This window comes from Thermoascus crustaceus (genome assembly GCF_041956765.1).
Source record: "Thermoascus crustaceus strain CBS 181.67 unplaced genomic scaffold VTN00scaffold_6, whole genome shotgun sequence".
Classification (NCBI taxonomy): Eukaryota; Fungi; Ascomycota; class Eurotiomycetes; order Eurotiales; family Thermoascaceae; genus Thermoascus; species Thermoascus crustaceus.
In genome coordinates this window covers 85267-112412 of record NW_027192532.1, presented here as the reverse complement: position 1 = coordinate 112412, position 27146 = coordinate 85267, and the positions used below count along the sequence as shown (strand labels likewise).

General features: G+C 52.2%; 8 protein-coding genes across 8 annotated transcripts; 4 read left to right on the top strand and 4 right to left on the bottom strand.

Annotated features, from left to right (window-relative positions):
• Positions 1 to 3564: 3564 nt before the first annotated feature.
• VTN00DRAFT_8418 (uncharacterized protein) lies at positions 3565 to 7662 on the bottom strand (the record flags this gene model as incomplete). Its single annotated transcript, XM_069435270.1, has 1 exon — positions 3565 to 7662. One exon carries the CDS (start codon positions 7660 to 7662, stop codon positions 3565 to 3567), a length of 4098 nt encoding a protein of 1365 aa, XP_069285233.1.
• A 626-nt stretch (positions 7663 to 8288) lies between these two features.
• VTN00DRAFT_8417 (uncharacterized protein) lies at positions 8289 to 10333 on the bottom strand (the record flags this gene model as incomplete). Its single annotated transcript, XM_069435269.1, has 4 exons — positions 8289 to 8336; positions 8410 to 9959; positions 10020 to 10143; positions 10220 to 10333. The coding sequence occupies 4 exons, from the start codon at positions 10331 to 10333 to the stop codon at positions 8289 to 8291; spliced, it is 1836 nt and encodes a 611-aa protein (XP_069285232.1).
• A 1493-nt stretch (positions 10334 to 11826) lies between these two features.
• VTN00DRAFT_8416 (uncharacterized protein) lies at positions 11827 to 13890 on the top strand (the record flags this gene model as incomplete). Its single annotated transcript, XM_069435268.1, has 5 exons — positions 11827 to 11949; positions 12046 to 12134; positions 12194 to 12487; positions 12547 to 12996; positions 13059 to 13890. 5 exons carry the CDS (start codon positions 11827 to 11829, stop codon positions 13888 to 13890), a joined length of 1788 nt encoding a protein of 595 aa, XP_069285231.1.
• Positions 13891 to 15406: 1516 nt separating this feature from the next.
• VTN00DRAFT_8415 (uncharacterized protein) lies at positions 15407 to 17049 on the top strand (the record flags this gene model as incomplete). Its single annotated transcript, XM_069435267.1, has 3 exons — positions 15407 to 16505; positions 16623 to 16722; positions 16791 to 17049. 3 exons carry the CDS (start codon positions 15407 to 15409, stop codon positions 17047 to 17049), a joined length of 1458 nt encoding a protein of 485 aa, XP_069285230.1.
• A 1187-nt stretch (positions 17050 to 18236) lies between these two features.
• Positions 18237 to 19168, bottom strand: VTN00DRAFT_8414 (uncharacterized protein; the record flags this gene model as incomplete). The annotated part of the gene is made up of 5 exons (XM_069435266.1): positions 18237 to 18584; positions 18652 to 18843; positions 18921 to 18947; positions 19008 to 19027; positions 19099 to 19168. 5 exons carry the CDS (start codon positions 19166 to 19168, stop codon positions 18237 to 18239), a joined length of 657 nt encoding a protein of 218 aa, XP_069285229.1.
• Positions 19169 to 19563: 395 nt separating this feature from the next.
• On the top strand, positions 19564 to 21791 carry VTN00DRAFT_8413 (uncharacterized protein; the record flags this gene model as incomplete). The annotated part of the gene is made up of 3 exons (XM_069435265.1): positions 19564 to 19771; positions 19825 to 21560; positions 21615 to 21791. 3 exons carry the CDS (start codon positions 19564 to 19566, stop codon positions 21789 to 21791), a joined length of 2121 nt encoding a protein of 706 aa, XP_069285228.1.
• Positions 21792 to 23051: 1260 nt separating this feature from the next.
• VTN00DRAFT_8412 (uncharacterized protein) lies at positions 23052 to 24799 on the top strand (the record flags this gene model as incomplete). The annotated part of the gene is made up of 3 exons (XM_069435264.1): positions 23052 to 23069; positions 23163 to 23294; positions 23405 to 24799. 3 exons carry the CDS (start codon positions 23052 to 23054, stop codon positions 24797 to 24799), a joined length of 1545 nt encoding a protein of 514 aa, XP_069285227.1.
• Positions 24800 to 25697: 898 nt separating this feature from the next.
• On the bottom strand, positions 25698 to 26709 carry VTN00DRAFT_8411 (uncharacterized protein; the record flags this gene model as incomplete). Its single annotated transcript, XM_069435263.1, has 2 exons — positions 25698 to 26195; positions 26245 to 26709. The coding sequence occupies 2 exons, from the start codon at positions 26707 to 26709 to the stop codon at positions 25698 to 25700; spliced, it is 963 nt and encodes a 320-aa protein (XP_069285226.1).
• Between the last annotated feature and the right edge of the window lie 437 nt (positions 26710 to 27146).

The window sequence follows — 27146 nt, the reverse complement described above, 5'->3', positions numbered from 1 at the left end:
AGTGTCAGACTGAGCGAACCTAGTAATCCGAAGGTATGATGATGAAAGCTCTGATTATTCGAATCTACCTAACTAACTGACTATTTATTCTTATGGAATCACGGGTTAAGACCTTCCGAATATTTCTTTATTTAACGATCCCGAGATATATGAAAGGATATAACAAAGGAAAATAGGCGGTTTCGGGTATAGACAGTATGATTCCTTTATTGGAGGGACTATGACCTTCTGCAGATCCGAATCGGCGTGTGCTGACTAGGCTGATAGGTCTCTTGGCATGCCACTAGGTTATAGTGGTAATATTTGGCTGACAGAAAGAAACCTTGGGGGAGGGAGGAAGCAGGTTAGAGATGTTGTAGGTAGGTCGGTAGGTAGCTAGGTAGGTAGGCAGGAGATAGATTGGACAGATGGCGTGGTTTGGAGATTCAGCATATACCTACCTACCTGGTTGAAAGGAGCGAAACCCAAAATTATCGGTCTACTCTGTTCATTCCACTTTTTACCAAGGGACACAACATAATCTTCCATGCGGTTCGAAGACGGAATCGAAGGTCAGACAGAACCTCTTGATCAACCAACAAACCAATCAATCAATAATAGATTCCGGGATTAAAAGAAAAAGAAAAAAAAAGGGACATTCAAGTCAGTGAGTGGAAAACTTTTTTACAGGTCTATCCTATCCTGTCTGTTGTCCAGTTTCTTTCTCAACTTTCCGTAGCAATTGTAATTGCAATGCAGCGCAACGTAGCCTTGGGCTTGGGCGGGGATATGTTAGGACGGTAGGAAAGGTTCATCCTCATGGAAGAAGAGGAAGATGCTTTCTACCGTTCTGTTCTGGTATTCGATTTACAGGTAGGTAGAAAGATATATAGATACCTAGCACATTAGTTGCTTCTTTTCTTGCCTACAAGTAATTACTGGCTCAGCACAAAGGAAGGTAAAAAGACCATTCATCGATCGATTGATTAGTCAACTGAGCATCTCCGTCTCTCTCCCTCTCTCTTTCTCCCTGTTTAATAACAAGGGAGAGAGACAAGATCTGATATAAGAGAATATAATGATATAACGTAATCAACCCGCGAGCCGCGCCCCCCCCCCCCCCCCGAGCCGTTCGCCTCCTACCTATACACAATCTTCCATTCTTTATATAAGCCACAATTCTTTATAAAACACCTTATAAATGAAATTATCCAGTAGTATAGCGCTGTGGGCATATACGAGAATTATGTTCACTCGCCTTACATATGCTGCATCGCGCAGGGGCGTGTGGTTTTGACTGAGAAGATGCCTCCTTGCTAACCTCCAGAGCTTCCTTCTCAACAGCCCCTGCACGGCATTGACCCTCTTGTATAGTAAGAATGCCCCCTGAGATACTAGGGCAGATGAATTTGTTTGTTTTTGCTTTTGTTTCTCATTAGCAGCCTGTAGATCCTGGTTCTCCTTTAGCAAGAAGAACAGCATTATACATTGCCATCTGGCAGCCCTTGATAAGCTGGTTCAAAGCCTAATCTATTGGGCTTGGAGGGCTGTGTGTACAGCGTTTGAGTAAAGCCTTGATTACAGTAGATCGACAGTGTAGTTCTGCAATATTATGAGGGGTCTCAGGCACCCAAGTAGACTGTAGACTGCTGTGACTGCTTCCTGGAGGTGTTGAGTCTTAAGTTGAATATAAAGCTGTAGAAGAACCTTATTAGGATTATGTAGAACTAACTCTGTGGCTGCAAATCCATTGCAAATATTATCTGATTTGAATGCCTCCATCCAAGCTTATTGGTATGCCACAAGGAAGTCTGACTTGTTAATATAATTGATCTCAAGCTGCATGCTCCCCTCAATCAAGCAGCCATATGATTGCTTGAGAATTGCAAAACAGCCAACATCCAAAAGGCTGTAAGAGATGTGAAGAATAAGCTAGCATTCAAACTGGAATAATGAGGCTTTTTGCACAAAAACAGTCAAATACTGGTGTTAAATGGCTTTTATAACGATCAAGAATTAACATTCAGTATCGCCCCTTTGTGTTACAGCACAGCCTAGAGACCATGAGCAGGACAGACAAGGGGGGGATCCTATCATGTGACAATGGATTAAAATGATCCATCTGGATTCTTTGATCCATCTATAGTCATGATCCACCGGATAGGTATTTCCGGGCAGAACTCAGCATGTATATAAGACACTCCTTAACCATGGGGATTAGGACCCTGTGGTCAACTCAAATAGCAATCCTGATAGGTAACATTGCTAGTAACGGCCTATTCATTCATCTCTTTCTCTTGCTTTCTGTCCTCAAGATAAACCCAACGAGCCTCCGCCTAAGAAGTCTTAGGTCCGCCGTTACACTTTGTATGACTCTTGGTATGAGGCTCAAAAATCTTCTGTAGCCATTGGAGACCTAGTTGATTATTAGTTCAGCTATTCTCACTGGCTCCAATTACCCAGTCATAAGGTAATTGAGTATTTTGGAACTATAATGCTTGATGTGCCTTGCCTGCAAAGGTAATCATTGGTGGTAGAGCCCATCCAGATAAACTGACTACTTCAATAGCTGTAACCCATTCACAATTCCTAGGCTGCATAACAACTGGACAACCAGCATCCTCAGCTCTAGTAATCACCTTTGCAGTTGTAATTATACCTATTGCAAAGCCAGTCTTATCAGAGTTGTAGATATCTTCCTCCATAATGCCATACTGCTCAATTGTCTGTTGTACACACTGAACCCATTCTTGAATGCTCTTTAGATCCTCACATTGTGCACACTGATCACTGTATTTCTGAGAATACTTAATAAGGCTATCATGGCGCTAAAGAAACTTATAAACCCAGTTCTTGCCAACAGTTGATGGAGTAGGTGATGTTCCTCACTCAGCAAGAAGAATATTGGCCATTTGCTGTACCATGGAGGGCCGAGGAGCCATTCCTCATTGATCTATAGAGATAATCCATTGACCAAGTGTATCCTCTTCAGTAGAAGTCAATTTTGATTTATAGGTCGAGATTCTTGTCGAACAGTACACCCTCAAAGCCGGTCACAAAGAGTTGAGCAAGGGACATCATATACGCGTGCAGCAGCTCGGATACTTGAAATTTGACCTTTTCCAATGCTCCAATGGCTAATAAGATTCGCCATTCTTGATAAGAGCTTTTTTTTTATTTGAATTGGTGGACATGTTGGTGGTTGATTGGTATGGATCGCGTCGAGGGAAAGGAGGCGAACGGCTCGGGGGGTTCGCGGGTTGATTACGTTAAATACAAACAGCCTCATTAAAATACATTCTATCTGGTTAAAGAGAATAACCGAAACAACCAAAACTGAAACGGAGACAAAAACAACACAAGCATAACTCGCGCAGTGGGGTATAAACGTGTCCTGGAATGCAGGAAAGAAGCAGAAAAAAACAAAATAATAAAATAGACATATTTATAGTATGCAGAGAAACAGAAGAGGGATATGGTGGAATAAGAGGGAAGTGGTACAGTGTCCTCGTAGAAGTCGTACCTTGACGGTAGCGATCAGGGGAGGAAGCACGGCCAAAGGAAGAGCCATGTGAAGCAACCGGGTTACAGCCACAACACCCACCTAATCCCCGAAACCGCACCCCTCCAGATCCCCCTGGTGATCTTGAACATCATCACGATCAACCACACCCACCACATCACACCCACGACCACCCACTCGAGCAGCACGAATCCGACGCGCCTCACCCATCTGAACCTGCGATTCCGCTTCCTGATGCCTTTATCCAACGCGTCGCTGAGTTGCTTCACGGCGAGCGTGCTTGTCGTGTTGAGCTGCGTGGACAGAGTTTCAGCGTCCGCTGCGGCCGCACGCACACGGGGCGTCAGGGACCGGTTGATCAGACTCTCAAGGTTCTCGAGCTCGGTTTTCAGTGAGGGAGAAGTCATAGTTGAGAAGCAGGTCATGGAGTGCTGGAAGGTGGATTTGGTGGTTTCGAAAGTCTGGACGAGGTTGCGGGCTGCGAGGTCGAATTCTTCGATCTGAGGGACTCGTGAGATAAGAGCATTGGCGTTGTTGGCTAAGCTCTTGATGAGGAACTCGGCCGGGGCGCTGCGGACAGTTTCTTGTCTGCGGCAGATCTCACGGGCCTTGACCCCGGACGTGAGAAGCAGGGCCCGCACACGCTCAATCTCCCGCTTGTCCGCGAGGTTCTGATCGGCGGTGGATAGTGCAGTGACGCTGCGGTCAGAGATGCTCCAGGAACGTGTGGCCTCCGACAGCGTGGGGCGTCGCTTGCGCGAGTCGACATTCGCAAGACCAGTAACAGGAGGACGAGTGAGACTGAATGGTTCCGAAGGATCTTTGATTTTGGGCCGATTCTGCTCACGGAAAATGTCCAACGCAGGCTCCAGGCCGCAACCACGCCTGTTGTCGCCCATGAACATGCCGGCATTCGTGTTCCTCGTACGTGAGACCTCAGCATTTGTGGTACGGCCACCATCGCGGGCTGATGACTGCTGAGAATCGACGCCAATTTGAAGATCAGACGACTTGCGAGGGTCGCCCTCATCTTGCTTAAACGGAGAGGTGAAAGTCGGAAGATTTGGCATAAAGGACTTGGAGGAATCCTCCGTCTCCCTTCTCGACTGCTGGCCTCCCTCGTCCGAGGAAGTCGGCAGGTGTTTCAAAAGCGCCTTCGAACCAGACTTCGAATCACCAGTAGGCCCCTTCTCACGATCCGAATCGCGATAATCAGACTCATCACTTGACGTCGACGACCTCCGCAACTGGCCCAGCGACGAGTCCTTCTTCCAGATAAGGTCTCCCACTCTAGAAACCTCGTTTCCAACAATCTCAGCGATCCGTCCTCCCTTGAATATTCCACGGAGCTTGGACTCTTGCAAGCCAAAGGGCTTTTGACCCTTGGTACTGCCCATCCTTCGCAGTTCAGAAGGTCGCACATCAGAAGATAGACGATCGGGCACAGGGGTCAGTTCGGATGATTCGAGACGCTCAAGCGGATCAATATCGACGGTCTCTTTCCTTTGTAACGCGTTAGGCTCAGGCGAGCTTTCGTCAGTCGGTCCAACGGCTTCCAGTTTATTCAGACGTCTGCTCCTATTTCGCTCATGGAAAGGACCTCTCATCCGTGGCAAAGCCTTCCTTGCCGGTGACGGCGACCGACTGGAAGGCGGTGATAGATTGACCGCAATGCTGGGGAAGTAGCCAGCATACGACGGTGAGTTTGGAGCTGTGCTGTCCATAGACGTTCGAAGGTAGTCCTTGTCCCCGGTGCTGGCCGCCGACGAGATCGACCCCCTAGGCGGATCAAGTCCCTGTCCGCCATTGTCCAGTCGCGTTTCTGGGGAAGGAAGTTGAGAAGCCTGTATCGGGGCGGACGCCATACGCTTCGAGGCATCATCGCCAGAAAACTCGCCAAATTTCGGTGAGCTGGGCGACTCCTGGTCCCGAAGGTCAGATATCCTCTTATCGAGTATCGCACCTTCAAGCTTGCTGTTGAGCCGTCTGCCCCAGCGCGAACGGCCTCTGCCGCGCCAACTCTCGTCGTCACTGCTGGAGGTACTCGAGGAGCTGCTCGAGCCCATAACAGACCTTCGAAACTTCGATTTCCTGCCCTTCTCTGAAGCGCTCCGACTCCCTGAGATGTGCAGAGAATTCTGCAGTCTGTGCCTATGGCGTCCACGGCCCCTTGCATCGCGCGGTGCGCTATGGTGGAAGCTTGGTAGAACAGGTGAGCTAACCTCTTCTCCTGAAATCTCCTGCTGGTCGAGAGTCGGTACTTTGATCAACATCGGGTTCGAAATCTCCTTGCCAGCACGCTTGAGCTCAGTCGACTCCGGGTAGAGCTTGTTGCCGTCCTTATCCACAATTTTAGTCTTGTTGATTCCATCCTCGAGCCACGCAGCATCTGCTAAGAGCTCTGCTGGTGACGTTATCCAGTCGATTCTCGGTCGTCGAAGCTTCACAGTGTTCCCTCGCCGCAGGCTCGACGCCGGAGAGGAAGTCACCCCATCCCCATGCCTTTCTTCCGCTGGATGATCATCTTGCCGTTGAGGTTGAAATGGCGGGAGCAAGACACTCTGATCAGGTTCGTATCTCTGATCCCCATGGTTCTCCTCAATGGAATTAACCCATTCGTGAACTCTCGCGACGTCATGCCACCCCTCGGATTCAGTATCGATGGGGCACTTCTCTCGGAACCTCACCTTCCGATTGCGAATAGCTTGTAGCGGATTGTAGACCCTACTCGAGGGAACACCATCACTGGTCTGGGAAGCAGCGCCACTAGCAGGTTCTTGTTCAGGGGTTCGCAAAGGAGGAAGATGAGGAAGCAGCCGCAGATACTCAAAAAAGAGCTCGAAATGAATACGAGCCTTTTCCGCTCGTGCGAGCGTAGCCTGTGAGGGCTCATAGGGCACTTGTCGCAAGCCATCGTCCACGGTCCTGAACCCCAACCCAGCAGGCGTGAGCGATTCTTTCCCCACCTGCTGCGTAGAATGGGGAAAGGCGCGAGATCCATCCTCTGGAGCCGTGTATCCCGAGACACGATGATGCCCTTGCGAAGGATGGGGCTGCCCACCATAACTTATCCGCCTCCCACCGCCGCCGCCCGGAATAGGGCTCGACACGAACCGCCCTTGATAGCTCCTCCTCCTCGACTCGCTCAAGTTCAAAGCCAAATTGACGATCTGTGCAGAATCCGTGTCGAGGCCAATCGTCGGACCACCATCCGTAGCTGCGGAGGCAGATCTGGCATGGGTATCATCGAACGACGTGTGATGCCGGGGGGTCTCTTCAGTCGCTGCAGAAGCATTCGTAACCTCCTTCCCCAACGGCGAACTCCCCAGCGAGGCTTTATGGTTGCGATGCCACGGCCGACGGGACTTCTTCTTCGGGACGACGAGCTCGGGCTGACCCTCAGCAGAGACCCTGCGCTTCCCTGACCCCGACCCTGTCGAACCACTAGCCTCAGAAGGAGAGGAGTGAGCCTGATGCTGAGTGTGCGGTTGTGACCTCCGATACAAGCTCCCACTCCTTAGGAACTTGCTCGCAGAGGGCGTGAGGAAAGCCGTATCGAGCAAGAACCCTCCACCTGTACCACTTGAACTCTGCGTCCTCCGCTGCTGTTTCTCCCTCTGACTGTGACCGCTCCGTTTCCTGGTCTCCCCGTCGCGCGAACTGCTCCCTAGCGTGCTCCCCTCCAGCTGCTCCTGCTCCCCGCTCATCATACTCATGCCTGTTGTACTCGTGCTACGGCGTCCGCCGCTCCCTCCGCCGTCGTCTATCTCCATTGGCTGTGGTTGCGGCTGGGGTTGTGTAGGTATGGACGTGGTACTGGTATTAGTATCCTCTTCTTCCTCCCGGAAAGCGCCATTGGATCTGGACCTGGATCGATGTCGTCGCGGGCCGTGGCTCTTTGAGGACGAGGACGGTGATAAAGATGCAAAAGTGGACGAGGACGTCGTTGGCCTCGGAGATGATCTCGATCTCTTCTGGGAATCGGTATTATTGCTATTATTAGTAGTAGTATTATAATCCGCACCAGGCGAATTTGAAGTCGAAGACGAGAGAATAGGGAGATGGGGATGAGTCTGCTGTTGTATTTGCTCTCCGACGTTCACCGGGCCATCGTTCGTCGTCGTCGTTGTTGGCGCTGGAGCTGACTGCCCCGATGACATCGGCAACGCAACGCAACGCAACTCAACAGGGGCGGGTTCGGCTCGGGGTGTCTCCGTTTTCTGTCGTCAGTAGCGTAAGTAACCCGTACGTAGATCGGTTTAACTACCTAGCAGGAAGAACGAGTTCCAGCACGAGCGATCGAAGGACCATGGGGAATAGCAGCAGTTCGGAGCCGTGTCACCGGCGGACAGACAAAGGAGTGGGAGACGTGTCGCAGCATGGCCGTTGCGACAAGCTTCCCTTTCCCTTTCCCAGGATGGATCTCGGCGCGGCGGGCGCGTGAAACAGTCTGTCCGGCCCGGTCGATCAGCGGGTTGCAAACAGGGCAAACAGGATGATCTACAACAGCAATGTGACTGGTAGTGATCAATCGACAATATTATATAAACAGAACAAATAAGTTAGAAGATTAATGCTTTACCATTTTTCCAGGATTTTGATTTTCTACTGCATGTACTGTACTGTACTATATTTCCTCATGAGATAATAAATGCACGGACGAAAAAACGTCTAACAAAAGAAATCTGGCATTGGCTCTACGTAAAGCAGAAGTACAGCTATAGGTACAGTTCTGTATATGCGGAAATAAAGAGAAAAAGGGAGCGTCGCAGTGTCTCTAATAATCTCACTGCTCAACCCTCAAGCACTGGAGTCGTGCCTCGGTCTCGATAACCTGCGGATTAGAAAAGAATTAGCCATCTGATCTACTTCATATGCAGAATTCCGAGATTGTCAAGGCAACTCACCTCTAACGCTTGTCTCACTTCCAGCACCCGTCTCACGTCCGCCAGCCAGTCCTTGCTCAGTATTCTCGCCCAGCCCTGGAGCTGGTTCATCTCACGGGCAGCGGCGTCGAGGTTGCCCTCCTCCAGGAGGTTCTCAGTGCGGGTGAGGATGCTCTCCACGTCGTCTCCCTCGGGGGAGGCCTCCTTTTTGAACATGACCTTGCTCAGCACGTAGCTGGCGGCGTGGCTAGCGATACCCGCGTCCTCGGGCAGCAGGCTGGCCTTTCGGACCTCGTTGGCAACCCGGCGGAAGCGGTCCACGATCTGAGCGGACGAGGGGATGCCGCGCTGGTAGGCCGTGGGGTTGATGGAGGCAATGGCAGCCGAAACGACAGGGTCATCGGCCGCCAGCTCCTTCACGGCCACGAGCTCGCGGACAAACGGACGGGGCATGTCCGAGCGCTCGAGGGCGGAACGGACAGCGTCAACGGCGACCTGGAGCTGCTGGGTCTTCAGGTTGGTGTCGATGACGTCGTTCCACTCGGTGGTCATCTTCTCAAGCTGGTTGACGTTGGCGGTCAGCTCGCTCAGCTTGGCCAGACGGCCCTCGCGCTCCCGCTCGACCAACTCCTTCACGTCGTTCAGGTACTTGCGGTTGAGCTCGATGGCCTGCTCGACCAGCTCGTTCTTCAGGCGGGCCTCAGCCACCTCGTTGGCTCTCTGCAGCTCGGTCTGGATCTTGTCCTGGTAAGCACGGGCCAGTCTCTCACGCTCGGCCTCGAATTCCTCGCGGAACTGCGCAGCCTCAGCGGTGCGTGCTTCCTCGATCCGGCGGATCAGCTCTCTGGCGGACTCGTCGAACATAGCGTGAGCCTTCTTAATCTCCTCCTGCGCTGCCTCCTGCGCCTCAGTCTTCAGAGCAGCGATCTTCTCACCGATTCTCTGGAGGTCACTCTTGGCCTTCTCAATCGGGGCAGAGTACTTCTGGGCAGCGGCGTCGGCGCTGAGAGCGGAGACGATACCGTTGAAGACGTCCACCAGCTCCCGCACAATCGGCTCCTCGGACTGTTCAAGCGAGATAGGAGAAACAGCAGGCTTCTTGGGCTCCTCCTTCTTCGGCTCCGCAGCGGCCTTAGCAGCCTTGTCCTCCTTGGCCTTCTGAACAGCAGCGTTGGTCTTCTGGGTCTCCTCATTGGCAGCAACAGCGTTCATGTGCCTTCCCTTCTGGCTCACATCAGCACCAGCCTTCTCGTCCTCCGAGACCTTCCAAGACACTCCGCTCTTGCCGGGTATCGTCACTTTGGCCTCTTCCTCTCTGGAGGCCACCGAAGGGAGACGCTTCATGGCGTTGGGGAACCGACGGTAGAAGTCCTTCTCCTCGAAATAGAGCACGGCCTCCTCGCCGTAGGGCACGTACTCGGTGAAGAAGTCATGGAAGTTGTCGGACTTGAGGGCGAGGAAAACACCGCCGGCGTAGGCGATTCCGGAGGTGAGGATCAGGTAGAGGAGAAATCGACGGAAGCGGCCGGTCTTGCGCACTGGGGGCGGCGGCGGCGGAGGCGTCGAAGTCCCTACAGGGGTCTTAGCAGTGGTCTCTGGTGGCTTTATCGAAGACGGGGGAGAGGTCTGACCCTGCTGCGGGTTCGGATTCGGCGGGACCTTGGGCACATTCTCTGACGGGATCGTCGAGTCTGACGAGGGGGATGCGGGGGTGGCGGAGCTGGGGTTAGGGTGCGAGGGGTCTGCGAAGAATCTCTAGAGAGTTGACGCTGAGGGTTAGCATGGACAGCATGGGAGCAATGGCAGGGAAGATAGAGGTAAATATGCGTACCTGACCGGACACCCGGCCGGCGACACCAGCCCGGAACAGCCATTGAGTCGCTGCCCGCTGGCGAACCGGGTAGGAGAGCAGCTGCCGGCTCGGCACGAACGAGGAGCGCAGCATGGCGGGCTGCACTGCCTTGGAGAGAGGGGTGTGGTGGGCGGAGATGTTGTTCGAGAGAGAGAAAATGCGGACCGAGATTTGATGATGCTTTTACGATCCGCTCCGACGATCCCTGCGCACCCGATGCGGCGGTAGCCTTGAGAGCAAAGACTGCGCACACGCGATCGATCCGAGCTTGGAGAACTAGCAAGTATTTTTAGTACAACCGTACTATCCTGAGCTTCATTCTCTCTCTCTCTTTCGAGTGCCGTGAGGAAGAGAGCATGGCGGTTGACATTCTCGTGCCAGCAGAACTGCCATGTTGGTCTACCACGTCTCGCCCGACTGGCCCTCGAAAACCGCCTGCCGGACCAGGAATCCTCGATTTCAAGCATACTTCACAACTTCCACGCTATGGCTTCAGACTATGGCCATAGGAGATGTGTTCAAATATATCTTCTGTCCATGTTCCTTTCATATATACAAACTTCTTATGTATGCACCGATCACGTCGTGAGAACACCTGCAATATGTGAGTCTCGTGATCATCCAGCCTGAGCTTGTGGATATATATATACGTTTTCTTCAGGATAAGTCAGACTACTGGTCTGTGCTTCACGTCTAAATATCTTTTGGCATGGATTCAAAATATGATGGCTAATCAAGTGCCTCATTTTTACCATTCTTCTTTCATGTCAGACGAGCAATCCAGCATTCAGACACAGCGCCAATATCATCTACCTAGATGACACAGGGCAGCATACATGAAAGCACAATTCATGTATTTTTCCTCATAATCATACGGACACGCAAACTCATTAACTGCCACTGCTTTCCGTTCAATGCCTAACTGTGGAAGAATCGCAGTTCGAGATGTCCCCAGGAGTGCACGAATACTTCTTTTGTTCTTCGGATCGGCTGCGCGGCCAGCCGGGCTCAAGCAGTAGCAAACTCCCTTGCTACGGCACCTCACCTCTCTTTCCACAATTTTCTCATCCACCAAATCATCCCCCACCACATACATGATTACCCATGAGAACAACCCACATTGCGTGTCGTCTCGAACGAATAATCGCTACGATGGCAGCCGTTTGAGGACCTACGTGGAAAGGAAACTGCCCGTCCCGAGTACCTTGGAGGACCTCCACGCCGAGCACCGTGGGCCTGTCCCCTGGACCCCCCGTGCCCTCCTAACCAATTAGCATTTCTCAATTTGCAAGTATATCAAACATGGCCCTGAGAGCCCACGGTTCGATCTATACGGCTCATCTACCTTGGGGGTGAACTACTGCGATGTTGTGCCGTTGTCAGGTTATCATCTGTGACAATGGGCCCCTCTCTGTGTCCCATCGTGAGCCAGTCAGAGCCGGAGGGCGTGGGTATTTAAGCGCACAATATCTTTTTGGGGATTTCTTCTTTCATATATTTTCTTTCAAGCATTCGTATAGTTGATTTTTCTCTCTGCTGTTTGGGAAGTCTTCTGAATCGGGACTACTTCCACTGAGAGAGTCATCATGGTCATCAGATCAGACGCTCCTCCGAGCCAGGATGTCGCAAAGACATCGAACGGCGTAGAGCAGAAGGAGAATGGCTCAGAGATCAGACAGATGCCTGTCACATTGCTGTCTGGTTTCCTGGTACGTCTCTTAGTCCTCGTGGAAGTTTATCTGCAGCAAACCGAAACGATGTCCTCTCGGCTGGACAACATGGATGCTAACAGCTTCACGCTTTAGGGAAGCGGAAAGACAACCCTGCTAGAGCACATCCTCAAGTCACCGGACCATGGCCTTAGAATTGCCGTCATTGTCAACGACATGGCCAAGTCTGTTCATCCTTTCCGCTGGGAACGCTTCATGCAGGTTCCGCTAACATAGGACATAGACTCAACATCGATGCCACCCTCATAACAAACCACAAAGTCTCTCAGACAAAAGAGAAGCTCATCCAACTGCAGAATGGGTGCATATGCTGCACCCTCCGTGGGGATCTACTCTCCGAACTCGCACGCTTGGCGAGGTCGAAGGAAGTAGAATACGTTGTCATCGAGAGCAGTGGCATCAGCGAGCCTATGCAAGTGGCAGAGACATTCACTGCAGAGTTCACCGCGGCCATGATGGAGGTCGAGGAGGACAGCATGGACACAGATGAGGAGAGCAGGAAGATCCTGGAAGAGATGTAAGTCAATGGCACTGTGGTAGTAGGTCTTGGTGTTTGTACTGACCTCGAACTTACAGAGCGAACATCGGCGGCCTGCATAAGCTGGCCAGATTGGACACAACTGTGACTGTCATCGACGCTTTCAACCTCTTCTCCAACTTTGACACTACGGAGTTCCTCTCCGACCGCTATGGCTCAGAGGAGATCATTCCGGAGGATGAGCGTACCATCTCGGATTTGATGACCGATCAGATCGAGTTCGCGGACGTTATCATCGTCAACAAGATCGAGACCGTCGACGAGGCCACGCGTGCTCGAATCAGGAACTTGGTGAAGCTGCTTAACCCTGATGCCAAGCTCCTGGAGACGAGCTACTCTAAGGTCGACGTCAGAGAGATTGTGAACACAGGGAAGTTCAGTTTCATCAAGGCAGCCTCAGGAGCCGGATGGCTGAGGAGCTTGCACGAGATGACCATCCGAGAGACCGGCGTGGGCAAGAGGATGGCGCCAACGCCCGAGACTCTTGAGTAAGTCCGCACGATGGAATAGATCTATCAAAGCATTACTAACCATCGTGCGTTGCATGAAGGTACGGTATCAACAACTTTGTCTACTCCGCTCGAAGGCCATTCCACCCACGTCGTCTGTTTGCTCTCCTCCATGACAAGTTCATTGTTCTTCAGAACTCAGAAGTGAACGAGGAAGAGGATGAAGAAGACGAAGAAGGTGACGACGACCAGATGGAGACTGATGAGAACGAGGAAGAAAGTGATGAGGAAGTCGACGACATCGAGGACTTTGAGCAGCCTGAGCCGGCCACCATCTTGGCCAACAAGAGAGCTCACCCCGCCTTCGGTCCTGTTCTCCGCTCAAAGGGCTTCTACTGGCTTGCTACTCGTCCCCTCCAGTTTGGAGAATGGAGCCAGGCAGGTGGCATGCTGACACTTGGATGCGGTGGCCCGTGGTTCGCGGAAGTCCCTCGCGAGATGTGGCCCGAGGACAAAGACGTCTACGAGTCCATCGAGCGTGACTTCAGCGGGCCTTGGGGTGACCGCAGGCAGGAGATCGTGTTCATCGGCGAAGGGATCAACACCGAGCAGATCACGTCCCTGCTGAACGAGTGCCTCCTCAATGACGAGGAAATGGCCCAGTGGGAGAAGGTCATGAAGGACAAGAAGAAGTCCAGAGAGGAGAAGGCGGAGAAGCTTGGCCGCATGTGGGAGGACGGCTGGGAGCCATGGCCTGCCTTCGAAGTTGAGGATGAGGACGGTGCTGCATGTGAGCTCCCAGATAAGACGAGCGGTAAGCACCGCATCAGTGAGCATCTGGGCCACAGCCACGGACACAATCACAGTCATGGCCATGGTCATGGCCATCACCATGCCAATGGCGTGAAGGGGAAGAAGGCGGTGAAAGCATGATGGATGTGCGAGAAGATGTTATGACACTTATGTAGATGCAGAATGAAAGTTAATGAATATTTCCATCATATCAGATATAATTGGTTGTTCGCCAGTCACAAACACCTTGCGTAGGTACCTTGGAGTAGCCAAAGCAGACGGGACCGCCCTACCACATCTGAGCCCTGAGCCCTAAGCCCCGAACGCAGCACGCCAAGACCGGCCCGGGACCAGTCATCGCGATCATTGCGTCTCTCCACCGCCGGAAGACATGCCAAGCCCGCAAAGCGCCGAAAGGGAGCAACGGGTGGAAACGACGCTGTGGCGTTGCGCGACGTCGATGCTCCACGCGGGGGGAAAGTCGTCGGCCTGGCGGATCACTCGCACGTTTTTCTCCTCGGTTGCCGTTGGCTGAAAAAGAAAGTCGCTCAAGGGCTGATGTGACTGGATGTTCAAATGATGTGTTGCTTTTTGTTTCCACCAAGGTCTGAGCGCGCTTCAGGGACCTTCCACCCGATCAGGATCTGCGGCTGCGGCCATGGAAGAAGTCGCGGCGTGTCTAAGCATTTGCTGGTGCCCATAGGCTGGTCATCTGAGAGAGGAGATGATATCTGGCTGCGGGTGGTTAAGTCAAGACTGCATGTGTACTGCGTGGTATATATTTCAGCGTGATCATGACGTCCCCATAGATTACTATTACTATTTCCCACCTGCGGAGAAGCAAAAAAAAATAATATATATATATATATATATACGGAGCCACGGTAACGTCCGCTGGAGGGACCTTGGGGCTTGGCTTGGAACCTGGAACGCTTCGTCTCGTCTCCACGGGTCTTCCCTTAAACTCCCGAATCTTCCCTCTTGCTATAAAAGTAACCTGACGTGCCGCCCGGTCTACCTAGCCGTTCCTACCTACCTTAGGTAACATGGGGCTAGGGCAATCAATCCCGGGCTAAAGTCGACTGACGACATTGACGGCTTGGCAGGCTTTGAGAGGTCCGGGAAAATTCGCAGGACCAACTTGCATGAGACATGTCTGTCTGAACCTGTTTTTCTCATAGTTCTTTTACTCGTGAATTGGCAACGTCTCTCGCTGGGTTTCAGTTCTCTTTTCTGCCGTTATTACCTTCTCTGGTACAGTACAGTACAAGCTGGATGGCTATACCTCCTGGTGGTGTAGTAGATAGGGATGGTCGCTACTGGCAGGCGGATACAAGGGTCAGAGTGGACGAATAGGGAAAGGTCCTGATCTTCCGCTGCGGTCGTCGATTGATTTGATCTGATTGATCTGTCTGGATGTACCTATGTCGCGTTCGTCTGTGCTGGACCTCGGGCATAAAAGCTGATATTTTACAACTCTGCGAGAAGTTACCATAATTGGTGCTGAGTGCGGGGCATCAAAGGTGAGAGACTGAGACTTATGATTCCCATGACTGTTCCCCCCGGAAATCGCGAGATCGACGCGCTGGTGGTGATTAGGTATATGAGGTGCATATGGTTGCTGACTTGTATACAACTGCAGCACCTGTCAATCATCATGGTGACTTCCCGAACCTCACAGATGGCCCGATCTCTATCGAGGCGCGCCGCAGCCGACCCATCAGTCTGCGGCGGTGGTAACTTGGGCAGATCCCCAGGCTATGATACCCCCCTCCACGTTGGCGCTCTCTTCATCATCCTCTTTGTCTCCTCGTCCGCCTGCGCATTCCCGCTCATCGTGATCCGGTTCCCGCGCCTGCGGATCCCCTCGTCGTTTTTGTTCCTGGCCCGTCATTTCGGGACGGGCGTTCTGATCGCGACGGCGTTCGTGCATCTGCTGCCCACGGCATTTCTGTCCCTGACGGATCCATGTCTTTCGGGTTTTTGGACGGATGATTATCCGGCCATGCCGGGCGCGATTGCGCTCGCGGCCGTGTTTCTGGTTACGGTGATTGAGATGGTTTTTAGTCCCGGGCAGCATGCGTGCGCTGCGAGGCCGGTGAATATGTCCTCCAGCACCATGCCTGGGGGAGATGTACCTGCGCAGGGTCGTGCTGATCGGACCGGGGCTACGCTTTCCAGGAGGCGAGATGATAGCCGTCCTGTGCAGGCGCATAACGAGGACTCAAACGGTGAATACGACCAAAACCAAGCTTCTCCATCTGACGAGAAGAGCACTTCATTTCACATCCCACTGGGTGTTCTCCGCCATCTTGGCCCTCTCCGCGGCCGGAAGACCAGTGTCGGCCGTGAACTGCAGCGCATGGGCGAGGAAGACGAACGGCTCGATCAGATCGAGGAGGAAGCGCTGCAGATATCCACCTGCAGATCCGATAATAAGAATATCTCCCCGAAGAAGGAAAAAGACTCACTGGCAAACAACGACGACGATCACGTCGACGGTGGCCATAATCATGATAATAGTAACGATAATAATGATGATAATGATAATCACCGACATAAGCACAGCCATGACGGTGCTGGGGACAGCATCGAGTTGCAGCCCCTGACACCGGAGCAAAAGCGGCAAAAGTCCCTGATGCAATGCATGCTTTTGGAGATGGGGATTCTGTTTCATAGCGTTTTCATCGGGATGGCGTTGAGTGTTTCGATCGGGAGCGATTTTGTGGTTCTGTTGATTGCTATTACGTTTCATCGTAAGTTGAACCCAGTTTCTTTGCATTATGCCTCCAGGGAGAGCGCAAATTTAACTGCTTGATTTTTTTTTCTCGAATGAAATGACTCGATACTAACCGCCCCTGAAATTACTGCAGAGACATTCGAAGGCCTCGCCCTGGGCTCCCGAATCGCATCTCTGAAATGGAACCCCTCCGCCCTCCAGCCCTGGATGATGGCATTAGCATATGGCAGCACGTAAGTCCAACCCAACCCTCTCCCTTTGCCCCCTCCGCCAAACCCCCCTACTGACATATTGTCTATAGAACACCAATCGGCCAAGCCATCGGCCTCGCAACACACACCCTGTACGACCCAGACTCCGAAACCGGCCTCTTACTCGTCGGCACGATGAACGCCATCTCCGCGGGACTGCTGATCTTCGCGTCCCTGGTGGAGCTCATGTCCGAGGACTTCCTGTCGGATGAGAGTTGGCGCATCCTGAGAGGGAGGAGGAGGGTGGGGGCGTGCGTGTTGGTGTTTCTGGGGGCGTTTGGGATGAGTTTGATTGGGGCTTGGGCTTAACTTTGAAGTCTGGGTCTTGATTTGATGTATGTACATAGATACCTAGGTGGATAGATGAAGGAATTTTTCTTATTGGGGGTTGAATGCTGGTGTTTTGTCTGTACATATATATATGCATACGTATGAGAAGGAATTGGGATTTGTATACCGGCGTGTTCTCGCTGAAGCTAAAGCAAATCCGCATCTGGCCAATGTGAACTACCTAAGCATTCACGGAATATATCTATATCAGCACTACAGCCGTCAGCAGATGATATATATCCTGTCTGATCCAAAATTTATTACTCGCTACCACACAGACAGTACCCTAAAATCCCTCCAATTTCAAGCCAGGACATCTTATCACCGAAGTAAGAGGAGACATAAGAATAAATGACCGAGTGGAGAAAGAATGTCTACTGCTTACCTCACGAATCACGTGACAATATATACAGATTCTTACTTACCTGACTGGAAAGAACGGAGACCAGAGTCTGCTGGAGCATTACTACTTGGACTCCAGACTTTGATCAAAACCGAGCAGAAAGAAGAAGAAAAAGCTAGATTTGAAGATATACCGTATTTGAGGGTTTCTGATAATAGTTGACAGGAAGGGTAACATGTTACTTAGCAAGCGATGATTGAGAAACATGAAGAACTTGACCCAACACACAAACTAGCAGGGAAACGCAGAGCGCCGGGAAAGCAAGAAAAACAGGGAAGGACATGTCGAAATGATAAACAAAAGGCAGGCCTGCAGCAAACGGTCTAGTTTCTGGAATGCGAAATGAACCCTTGACTGCGATCTGATGAACCCTTTGCGTTGCGTGGTGGCGATGGTAACGCGAGACCCCTGGCATCAGTTGAAGGCGTGTGGGGGGAAAAGAAGAAAGGAACAAAAAATGTAGAGGAAAAGAAAATTTAGGCGTTGACTATGAATCGCTGTATTCGACGTAGCAAATCAACACATGGAGCAGCCCTGCTCGTCTCTCTTTCGGAATTTCAGTCATCGCAACCAGCATTAAAAGAATACCACCAGCCTTCTGATCATGATCAATCTGTGGCGTCGTACCACCATACTCAATGAATCGGTTCCAAGTCACAGCTGGGTCAGAAGACATCGTGTCTGTCGCATATAGAGAAAAGAAGCATTCGTGGAAAAGGAAAAAATCGAGACCGTCAGCAAGGATACATCGTTGGCACAACACTCAGCAATTGCAGGTACCGGCTCCCTGGGTGCCAGGCGCCTCTGGCCGCAAGTCCACGCCGGGGCGGGGCTGGGTGCGAAGATGGCGCGGGCCAGCTTGGTCGAGAGGGAGCTTCTTCGCAATGGCGGTGAACAATTCTCGCACGTTCGCGGAGGTCTTTGCGGATGTCTCGAAGAAGAGCAGGCCGGCCTCGCGAGCGTACGCCTCGGCGTCGGCGGTCTGGACGGCGCGTTTGTCGGGATTTTCGGTGACAAGGTCGAGCTTGTTGCCTGCAAGAGCGATGACGATGTTCTCATTTGCTTGTCGCTGGAGTTCCTTCACCCACGACTTGGCCTTGTCAAGAGACGACTGCACCCGAAAGTTTGACATGTCAGCCTGCGTCAATGTAAGGTAGCAGTGCATTATGGAGCCCTACAGCTTGAGTGATATCGTAGACAACAACGGCACAGTTGGCGTTCCGGTAGTACATGGGCGCCAGGGACTTGTATCTCTCTTGGCCTGCGGTATCCCAAATCTCGAACTTGACTGTCGTGCTCTCGTCGAGCGAAATGGTCTGTGTAAGGAAGGCAGCACCGATGGTGGATTCTCGGTAGTCATCAAATTGATCCTAAGCTGTGTCAATAGCGATCGCCCCCAGATGGTAGACGTTGACCTTTCTCGAGATCAGCGGGCGTCTGGACTCACTTTGACGAATCGCAGAACCAGCGAACTCTGTACGACAGCGGTCAGCAGCTAATATCACAGCGACACATGGGAAGCAGTGGCTCTAACTTTTCCAACAGCAGATTCTCCTATGGAACATAGCTACGTCAGTTCATCCGCGTCGATAATCCAGTGGGGCGAAAGAAAGATGGCTACTGACCAAGCAGCACGAGCTTAAACTGGGCGAATCTCGCGCCCGGACGGGCACCTGCGGGCGCTCTCGAAGCCATGGTCTTGTGCTCAAGAGAGCAGATGAAAGAAGAAGGGGTCAGGAAACGAGATCAGCGGATGGAGTCAGTTAGAACTAGGTCAGTGGCGGTCTGTTGCACGGGCGCTGAGACGGATCCGGGAGTTTGAGGTTGGAGTTGGAGCACGATGATGGCGGCCTGCGCTGCAGGGGCCGCGGATGACGAAGGGCCTCAGCCACACAGGGTCCTGCGGGGCGGTGCAACGCGGCGTGGATACAACGAGTCGTATTACTACTGGAAACGAACAGCAAGCAGGGCCTGGCCAACCTCCCCGTGCTACTCTTCCTCTCTCTCACTATGCATTGATCCTGGCCTCACGGCATCTCTCATCACTGACCCCGGTGTCCCTGAGACTGGCCTCGTAGACGCTGCCCACCATGGCGCGTCCCGTCCCCCCGTTTCGTGATATTAATCTCCATGCCTCCCCGTCCCATTATGCATTCACCTCTCCATCGTCGCCTAACTCTCCCACTCTCGTTGTCGAGCGTCCCACCGGAGACTTACGGCTCAACGATGGCCCTCTCCTGGGTGCCAAGCGTGTCTCCAGCATTGCTGGTATCCTTGGTATCATCAAGCTCAAGCTTGGTACGTTGAGCCCAAGGGTCTACGGGGAAAATGGTGATGCTGACGTCCAACAGACAAGTATATCATAGTGATAACCAAGGCCCAGCCCATGGGGAGGCTGCGCGGCCACATGGTCTACAGGGTTGCAGCCACTGAATTCCTTCCGCTCCGCGAGCGTCCTCTGCACGACAGAGATGAAGATACCTACCTGTCGATGTTGAAAGATCTTCTGCGTACCGGGCCAATGTACTTCTCGTACTCCCTGGACCTTACCAACAGTTTCCAACGGCAGTCGCAGAGCGATCTCAGCCTCCCTATGTGGAAACGAGCTGACGACCGGTTCTTCTGGAACCGCTTCATCCAGTCCGACCTGATCGACTTCCGCCAGGGAGAAAATGACACGACTGGAGTGCGCTATGGCCAGCAGCCTGGAGTTGACCCGTTCATCCTACCGGTTATGTTCGGGATGATGCGTATCACCTCTACGAAAGTCAAGTCGACTCCGTTCACCTTCGCGCTCATTACCAGACGGTCAAGGCACAGAGGAGGAACCAGATACTTCTCCCGTGGTATAGATGAACACGGTCACGTGTCTAACTACAATGAGACGGAGCAAGTGGTGATCTTGAACGACTCACCCGGAGGTCTGTCCGGCTTCGCCGCCGGTGAAACGATGCAGAGTGGGAAGGGAGATGGCGCAGGCCGGGATCTGCAAGTTCTTTCCTTCGTTCAGACAAGAGGAAGTGTCCCCGTGTACTGGGCAGAGATTAACAACCTCCAATACACGCCCAAGCTCCATGTCCGGAGTGTAGAGACGGCTCTTGAAGCTGCACGGAAGCACTTCTCTGAGCAGATCAGAATCTATGGGGAAAACTTCCTTGTGAACTTGGTGAACCAGAAGGGCAGAGAGGAGCGGGTTAAGAGAGCATACGAACAACTGGTCCGCCTTCTGGTGTCTTCGTCCACCGAATCTACCGAGGCCGATTCCATAACTTCCGAAAGGGTGCATACTGTCGACCCCGGACAGAGAAGACAGGAAATGGATCGTCTGCACTACGTCTACTTTGACTTCCACAGCGAAACCAAGGGGCTGCAGTGGCACCGAGCACAGCTGCTGCTGGATCGTTTGACCGACGGACTCATGCGGGGACAATACTTCCGGGGTGTTGAGAACCCAGGCGAACCCAGCGGCGGCTTGGACATTCGATCCCTCCAGACGGCCGTCGTTCGGACAAACTGCATGGACTGTTTGGACCGGACGAACGTGGTCCAGACTATGTTCGCACGTTGGGCGGTGACGCGTCAGTTGGTCGATGCTGGAATCCTTCGACCCGGAGAATCTGCGAGCGATGACCCGGAGTTTGAGAATATGTTCCGTAACATGTGGGCTGACAATGCTGACGTCGTCTCGAAAGCGTATTCAGGCACCGGGGCTCTGAAGACCGATTTCACGCGAACTGGTCAGCGTACTCGTGCTGGGATGCTGCAAGACCTTAACAACTCAGTCACAAGATACGTGCGCAACAACTTCATGGATGGCCCTCGGCAAGATGCATTCGACCTCTTCCTTGGCACTTATCTTCCTCCAGATTCTCGGTTCGGGGGCTTGCTGCTCTTTGTCGACCGCAGACCAATTATCATCCAAGCTATCCCCTACATCCTTGCCGCAAGCATCTTCATGATTCTGGTGGCCACGTTTACTCGACGCTTGCCTGATTCGGCAGCCTGGCCATTGAGGCTGTTTGTCATTTTCTGGACCGTTGTTGGTGGATATTGTCTGCGCTTTATCTATGCGCATGGCATGCTCTATGTAAGTTTCACAAACTCCTTTATTGTGCTTTATGCTTACATTACCCAATTGCAGGTCAACTGGCCGAAACTCAACACTCCTACCGAGGCCACAGAAGGATACCAGGATGCTTTGATCCACGCGCGCTCCGATAAGGTTATCGGCCAGTGGCTGCCATCGAGGAGACACCAGCGCGGTTACAGCAATGCTCGTCTGGGCTATATGGAGGAAGGCAAGAAGAGGATTGAATAATTCTGGCCATCCCTCTATTATTTCTCCCTTTTCTCTTTTTTAAATTTCGTTTTAATACTGATCGTGATTCCCTGCACCATTCGGGCTTTTCTATGATTCCCTTTGTGTCCTGGTCAGGAGCGATTTCTTTTCCTTTTGTTCGGCTATTCTTCGAGATCATTTCATAGACGTGAGCGAACATAACCCTTCTAATGCTTTCTCTGGTCTATTTTTCATTTTCTTGCCGTCGAGTACCGTGATTTTTTTACTGAACATGTCCCTGATTGCCCTGATCACCGGCAGGAATTTAACTTTCACTTATATCCGGCCGCAGGTTTGGAATAAGGGCTGGCGTGCATAGGGTTTGCATGCTATCGTGGCTTTCATTCGATGCATCCCATCCTGTGGTTCGTATTTTTTTACCCTTCGTTCTCCTCGTGTACTTTCTAGATTTAAACATGATTCCTTATCTTTTTATTGTTCGTGGAATACGGCACCTCCACAATTGCCCTCGGACTGCCTCACACCTCCGGGAAATGGGACTTTGAAATAAGGGCTGTTAGCATGTATATTTTATGGACGTACTGTGCTGCAACGAATGCTGCCCATCGGGTGTAGGGGATCAGTGGATGTCATTACCCTGGACTGTACAAAGCTGTCGGCTCATTGGGCTTGCTGGAGATTGTGATCGTCCTTCCAGCCCTGATCTACAGCCGTGAACTGTTCTGCATTCTACTCGTTACACGCCTGCACGAGGCCGCAAAGATCGGCAGCAAGGAGACAGGGGCCAATTAAACGCTGAATTTCAAACGCATGATGGGAAATAGAGCCCAAGCTGGAAACGTGTGGATTCTGAAGACAGTTTCCCATTTAAAGCGACCAAGGTATTGGGGATTCGGGGTTGTAAATAGCCACTGATAATGTCTAAATATCCATGAGCATAGATTAATAGACTTAGAGGATACCTAAAAAGAAAAGTGGTCATTAGGGCATATGGATAAAAGTATAAGACAATAGATGATTTCCTTGTGGATCTCGTAGACATGCGTTCGCCGGGCTGGTCGGAGAATAATAACCCTTATCGCTCACGTGAGACGGTCGATAAGAGCTCCCGACGCTCGGAGTCATGCGAAAACTCCGGGCTTCCAGCACTCCCCGCAGTTGAGCGACGACGGGCACGACCTCTATCACCAGCGTCCGACGCCCATGCAAGGGCTTTGGAAGCCTCAAATATATCGGAAATACAATCCGATTCGGCTTTTTTCCTCGTGTCCGGTCACAATGGCTCGTACTTACGAGGTTTGTCCCACATACATCCCCGCGCATCCTCCGTGGTTTATATATGCGAAAGCACTGCAGGTCGTTGCTGACACTGGATTTTTTTTATGACAGGATGCGATCGCCGCGCTCAATTCGCTGCAGACGAATTTTGCAATCGTCGATGCGATCAGGAAGTCGGGAAAGGGGATGAACCAGCAGGCGATTCCGGAGATGATCGAGTGGTGTAAGAAAATTGGATATCAGGTTCGCGGCCTTCTTTTACCTTCATCATGAGTGCGGTAGCTCCATTCTTCATTGTCATGGAGCTTTAGGGATTTATAGGGTTGTCTGCTAACGTTTGAATGTCTAAACAGCCCCATGAATTGAACCGCTTGAACCCCGTCCACATCGCCGGTACAAAAGGCAAAGGATCAACCTCCGCCTTCATCTCTTCCATCCTCGCTCAATACCTCTCTTCACCCACATCCCAGGGACCGTCCAAGATAAATAAGGTCGGCCTCTACACCTCCCCACATCTCCGCTTCGCCCGTGAACGTATCAAGATCAACAACGTCCCCCTCTCAGAGGAGCAGTTCACCCGGTACTTCTTCGAGACATGGGACCGGCTGGAGGAGTCCGCGCGGGCGGTGGGAATGGATCCGAAAGATCCGCACGCGAAGCCGGTCTACTTCCGCTATCTGACGCTGATGGCGTTCCATGCATACATGAGCGAGGGCGTGGATGCCGCCGTGATCGAGTGTGGGATCGGAGGCGAGTACGACAGTACGAATATCATTGTCCAGCCGACTGTGACTGGGATTACCAGCTTGGGTATTGACCATGTTGCTGTTCTGGGGTCTACGATTGAGGAGATCGCGTGGCACAAGGGTGGGATTATAAAGCCTAATGCCAAAGCGTTTACGGCTCCCCAGCCGGAGAGTGCGCTGGAGGTGTTGCGTAAAAGAGCGGAAGAAAAGGGGACGGAGCTGCAGGTTGCAGATGGCCATCCGGAGCTCAAGAAAGGTGGACTGAAACTCGGTCTTGCGGGTGACTTCCAATACACAAACGCCACCCTGGCAGTCGCAGTGGCCGGGGAGTTTTTGAGAAAACGTGGAATCGAAGGAATCCCTGAGGATACCCTGAAAGAACCTCTACCTGAGAAGTTCCGGAAAGGGCTGGCAGAGACCCAGCTCGGAGGGCGATGTGACACCCGACACGAGAGGAACGTCTCTTGGTACATCGACGGAGGACATACCCTAGAGAGCATCCGCGTCGCAGCGGAGTGGTTCGCCTCGCAGATCATTGCCAACTCCTCCTCCGCCGAGGCAGCGAGCAAGAAACCCCGAGTGCTGATCTTCAACCAGCAAACGCGCGACAGCGTTGCTCTGGCCCGGGCCCTCCACCAGACTCTCTCCGACGCTCTGGGCTCCGAGAAACCCTTCACCCACGCCGTCTTCTGCACAAATGTCACCTACAAGGATGCAGGATACAGACCAGATCTTGTCAGCATCAACACGAACGCTTCCGATGTCGAGAAACTGAAGGTGCAGAAGACGCTCGCGGAGACGTGGAAGACGATCGACCCGAGCGCTAACGTTGAGGTTCTGAGTACGATCGAGGAGGCGGTTGAGTTCGTCCGCGATCTGGCTGAGAAAGAGTGCGGTGTCGTCTCCGGGGACGAGTCAGCCGTTATGGCCCTCGTCACAGGCAGCTTGCACCTTGTCGGTGGGTTCCTCGATGTTATTGAAACGAAGCCTGCGAAGTCATAGGAGTTTCCTTTTCAATCTTTCAACATAGATGCGAGACGATAGAGTGGAATGGACGTGCAAAGACGGCTGGCATGATGTGATGCGTTATTTTCGAATTCATGTTTGATCTATAAATGTTACGGGATAGAAAAAGGCCTGTTTTATATACCTGGGGATTTATCTAGTTAATGAGCAGTCTTCTGCAACAATTCAACATTGTGGATGTTCGATGATCCAATATTGCTAGGCTCTGCAACAGGACCACTGATAATGTAGAGAATAGAACATTATTGCAGCGTACCTCACTCATCATCCCTGAAAGGCGCTAATAACGAGAAAAAGAAGGATGAGACTTGGACAGTAGCACATTCTCCGGAGAACTTGTGCTATGAGACTCAAGAAGTAGGCTCTTTTTATACAGTAACTTACCATACCTTTCATCACCCCTCCCCTGGTTTCTATTTTATACCCATGTGATTTTGAAGCTATTGGAGGGTGCCCAGATACCATAATAGGTCACAGACCCTAGACAAAGCCAGTCCAGATCAAAAATATAGCAAAAGCAGCAAGATAGGTTGCTTGGACAGGCGGGGGCGGGGGGGAGGCAATGCCGAGAGATATGGCAACCTACTGTAGTTGCAAGAAGATCTTAGGGCTTAGCTGACACGATCAGAGCTGAATCAAAGTAGCTCCAGAGCATTCAGAATCGAACAATATTCTCCTCTTGTTCTTTTTATGTTGTTTAGCTCTTCTCATCTGATGGATTAGCAGTGCAAACGGTGATGACTGAAAATGTGTGATTTGAAAAATTGACTTGCGTTGATTCATCAGCGTACGTCCATATCCTTAAAATACACTATTCTATAGAGCTGGTCATTACTGTCATACACATCATCTCTCAGGGAACCAGCATGCCTCTCTACCCCTTCTCAAATCTCTCCGCTACCTCTACAAACGACCCCTCCCTAATATCCGTGATCAAATCAACCTCCCTCGGCCCCCACCCCAACCGCTCCACGGCCTGACGATTCGACGCCCGATTCTCGTAATTGGGAATCGTCGCCAGAAACTTCCCCCATTTCTCCTCCGCCTCGTCACGACTGACGGAACGCACCGGCAACCAGAGCACTGCTCCGATGGCCTCTGTCAACTCCCGTGTCGTGGTGGTCGTCGACGCCATGCTGTTGAAGATCTCGCCTGCCTCCTCCTTCCCCTCCTTCCTTGCCCGTTCCGCGACAAGGAGGTACAGTCTCGCGACATCGTCGACATGGACGTCCAAAGTACGGACCCTTCCATCATCGACGTACAGCGACTCCCCGATCTTCAGAGCCGTCTGCGTCAGAAGGACCACGAACCCGGTCCCGCCTCCGCGGCCGTACACATACGGCGGTAGCCGAACGGCACGGACTCGGACACCCTTTTCAGCGAAACTCAGCGCGTGCCTCTCAGACCTGATCCGCTTGAACAGGGGGGAACTCATTCATCGTGATCGGCGCGTCCTCGCTCGTCTCGTTCCCCTCCAAATCGGGCTCAGCCAGGGCACTACCGGAGGTAATCACGAGCGGCTTCCCCGTGCCCTGTAATGGTTCCGCTAACGCGTCGACGGCGGCGGCGTCGATGCGGAGGATCTCGTCGTAGTCCATGGTCCAGTCGTGGATGTAGGCGAGGTGGATGACGATGTCGGCTGCGGCGCTCTCCCGGCGGAGAACGTCCAGGGTTGTGAGGTCCCCGCGGATAGGCGTGGCGCCTGTGCCGAGGGAGAGGAGTTTGGCGTCGCCGGAGGGGGTGCACGAGAGGCCGTGGACGGTGTAGCCCGCGGAGAGGGCGTGGGAGGTCACGACGAGGCCGATGTAGCCTGTTGCGCCGGTGATAAAGATACGCGGGCGTGGGCTGGCGGCTGGGGCCTCAGCCTCCTCGGTGGCTGTGGACATTGGTGCGTTTTGTTTTACTGGGTTGCTTGCTTTATTTAGGGGTATAAGAAGTATAGATGTAGGTGTAGATGGATAAAATCCTTGGGAAACTGTTGAATATAAAAGATTCTTTGCAAGATTTGCTACCTCTTATACTTTCAACAGAAAACACTACAAGGCATACTGTTGGAAAGGGGACGATTTATATAAATACATACAATAGAGGTGCAGGACGGACTCGATATTGAAAGTGGAATTAAGAAAGTGACTTAACTCGGCTCAAGACAACACTCTGCTGACGGGCCTAAGTACCCTATGTATATATCGAAAAAAGTAAGTCCTGACATAGAAGAAGTAGTAGATAAGACAACAGTTCAATGGAACCGGAGATAAGGAAATAAATAAACAATAGTTCCGCCTGAGAGAAATGACCGGCCCGGTCCGGCCCGGACCTACTG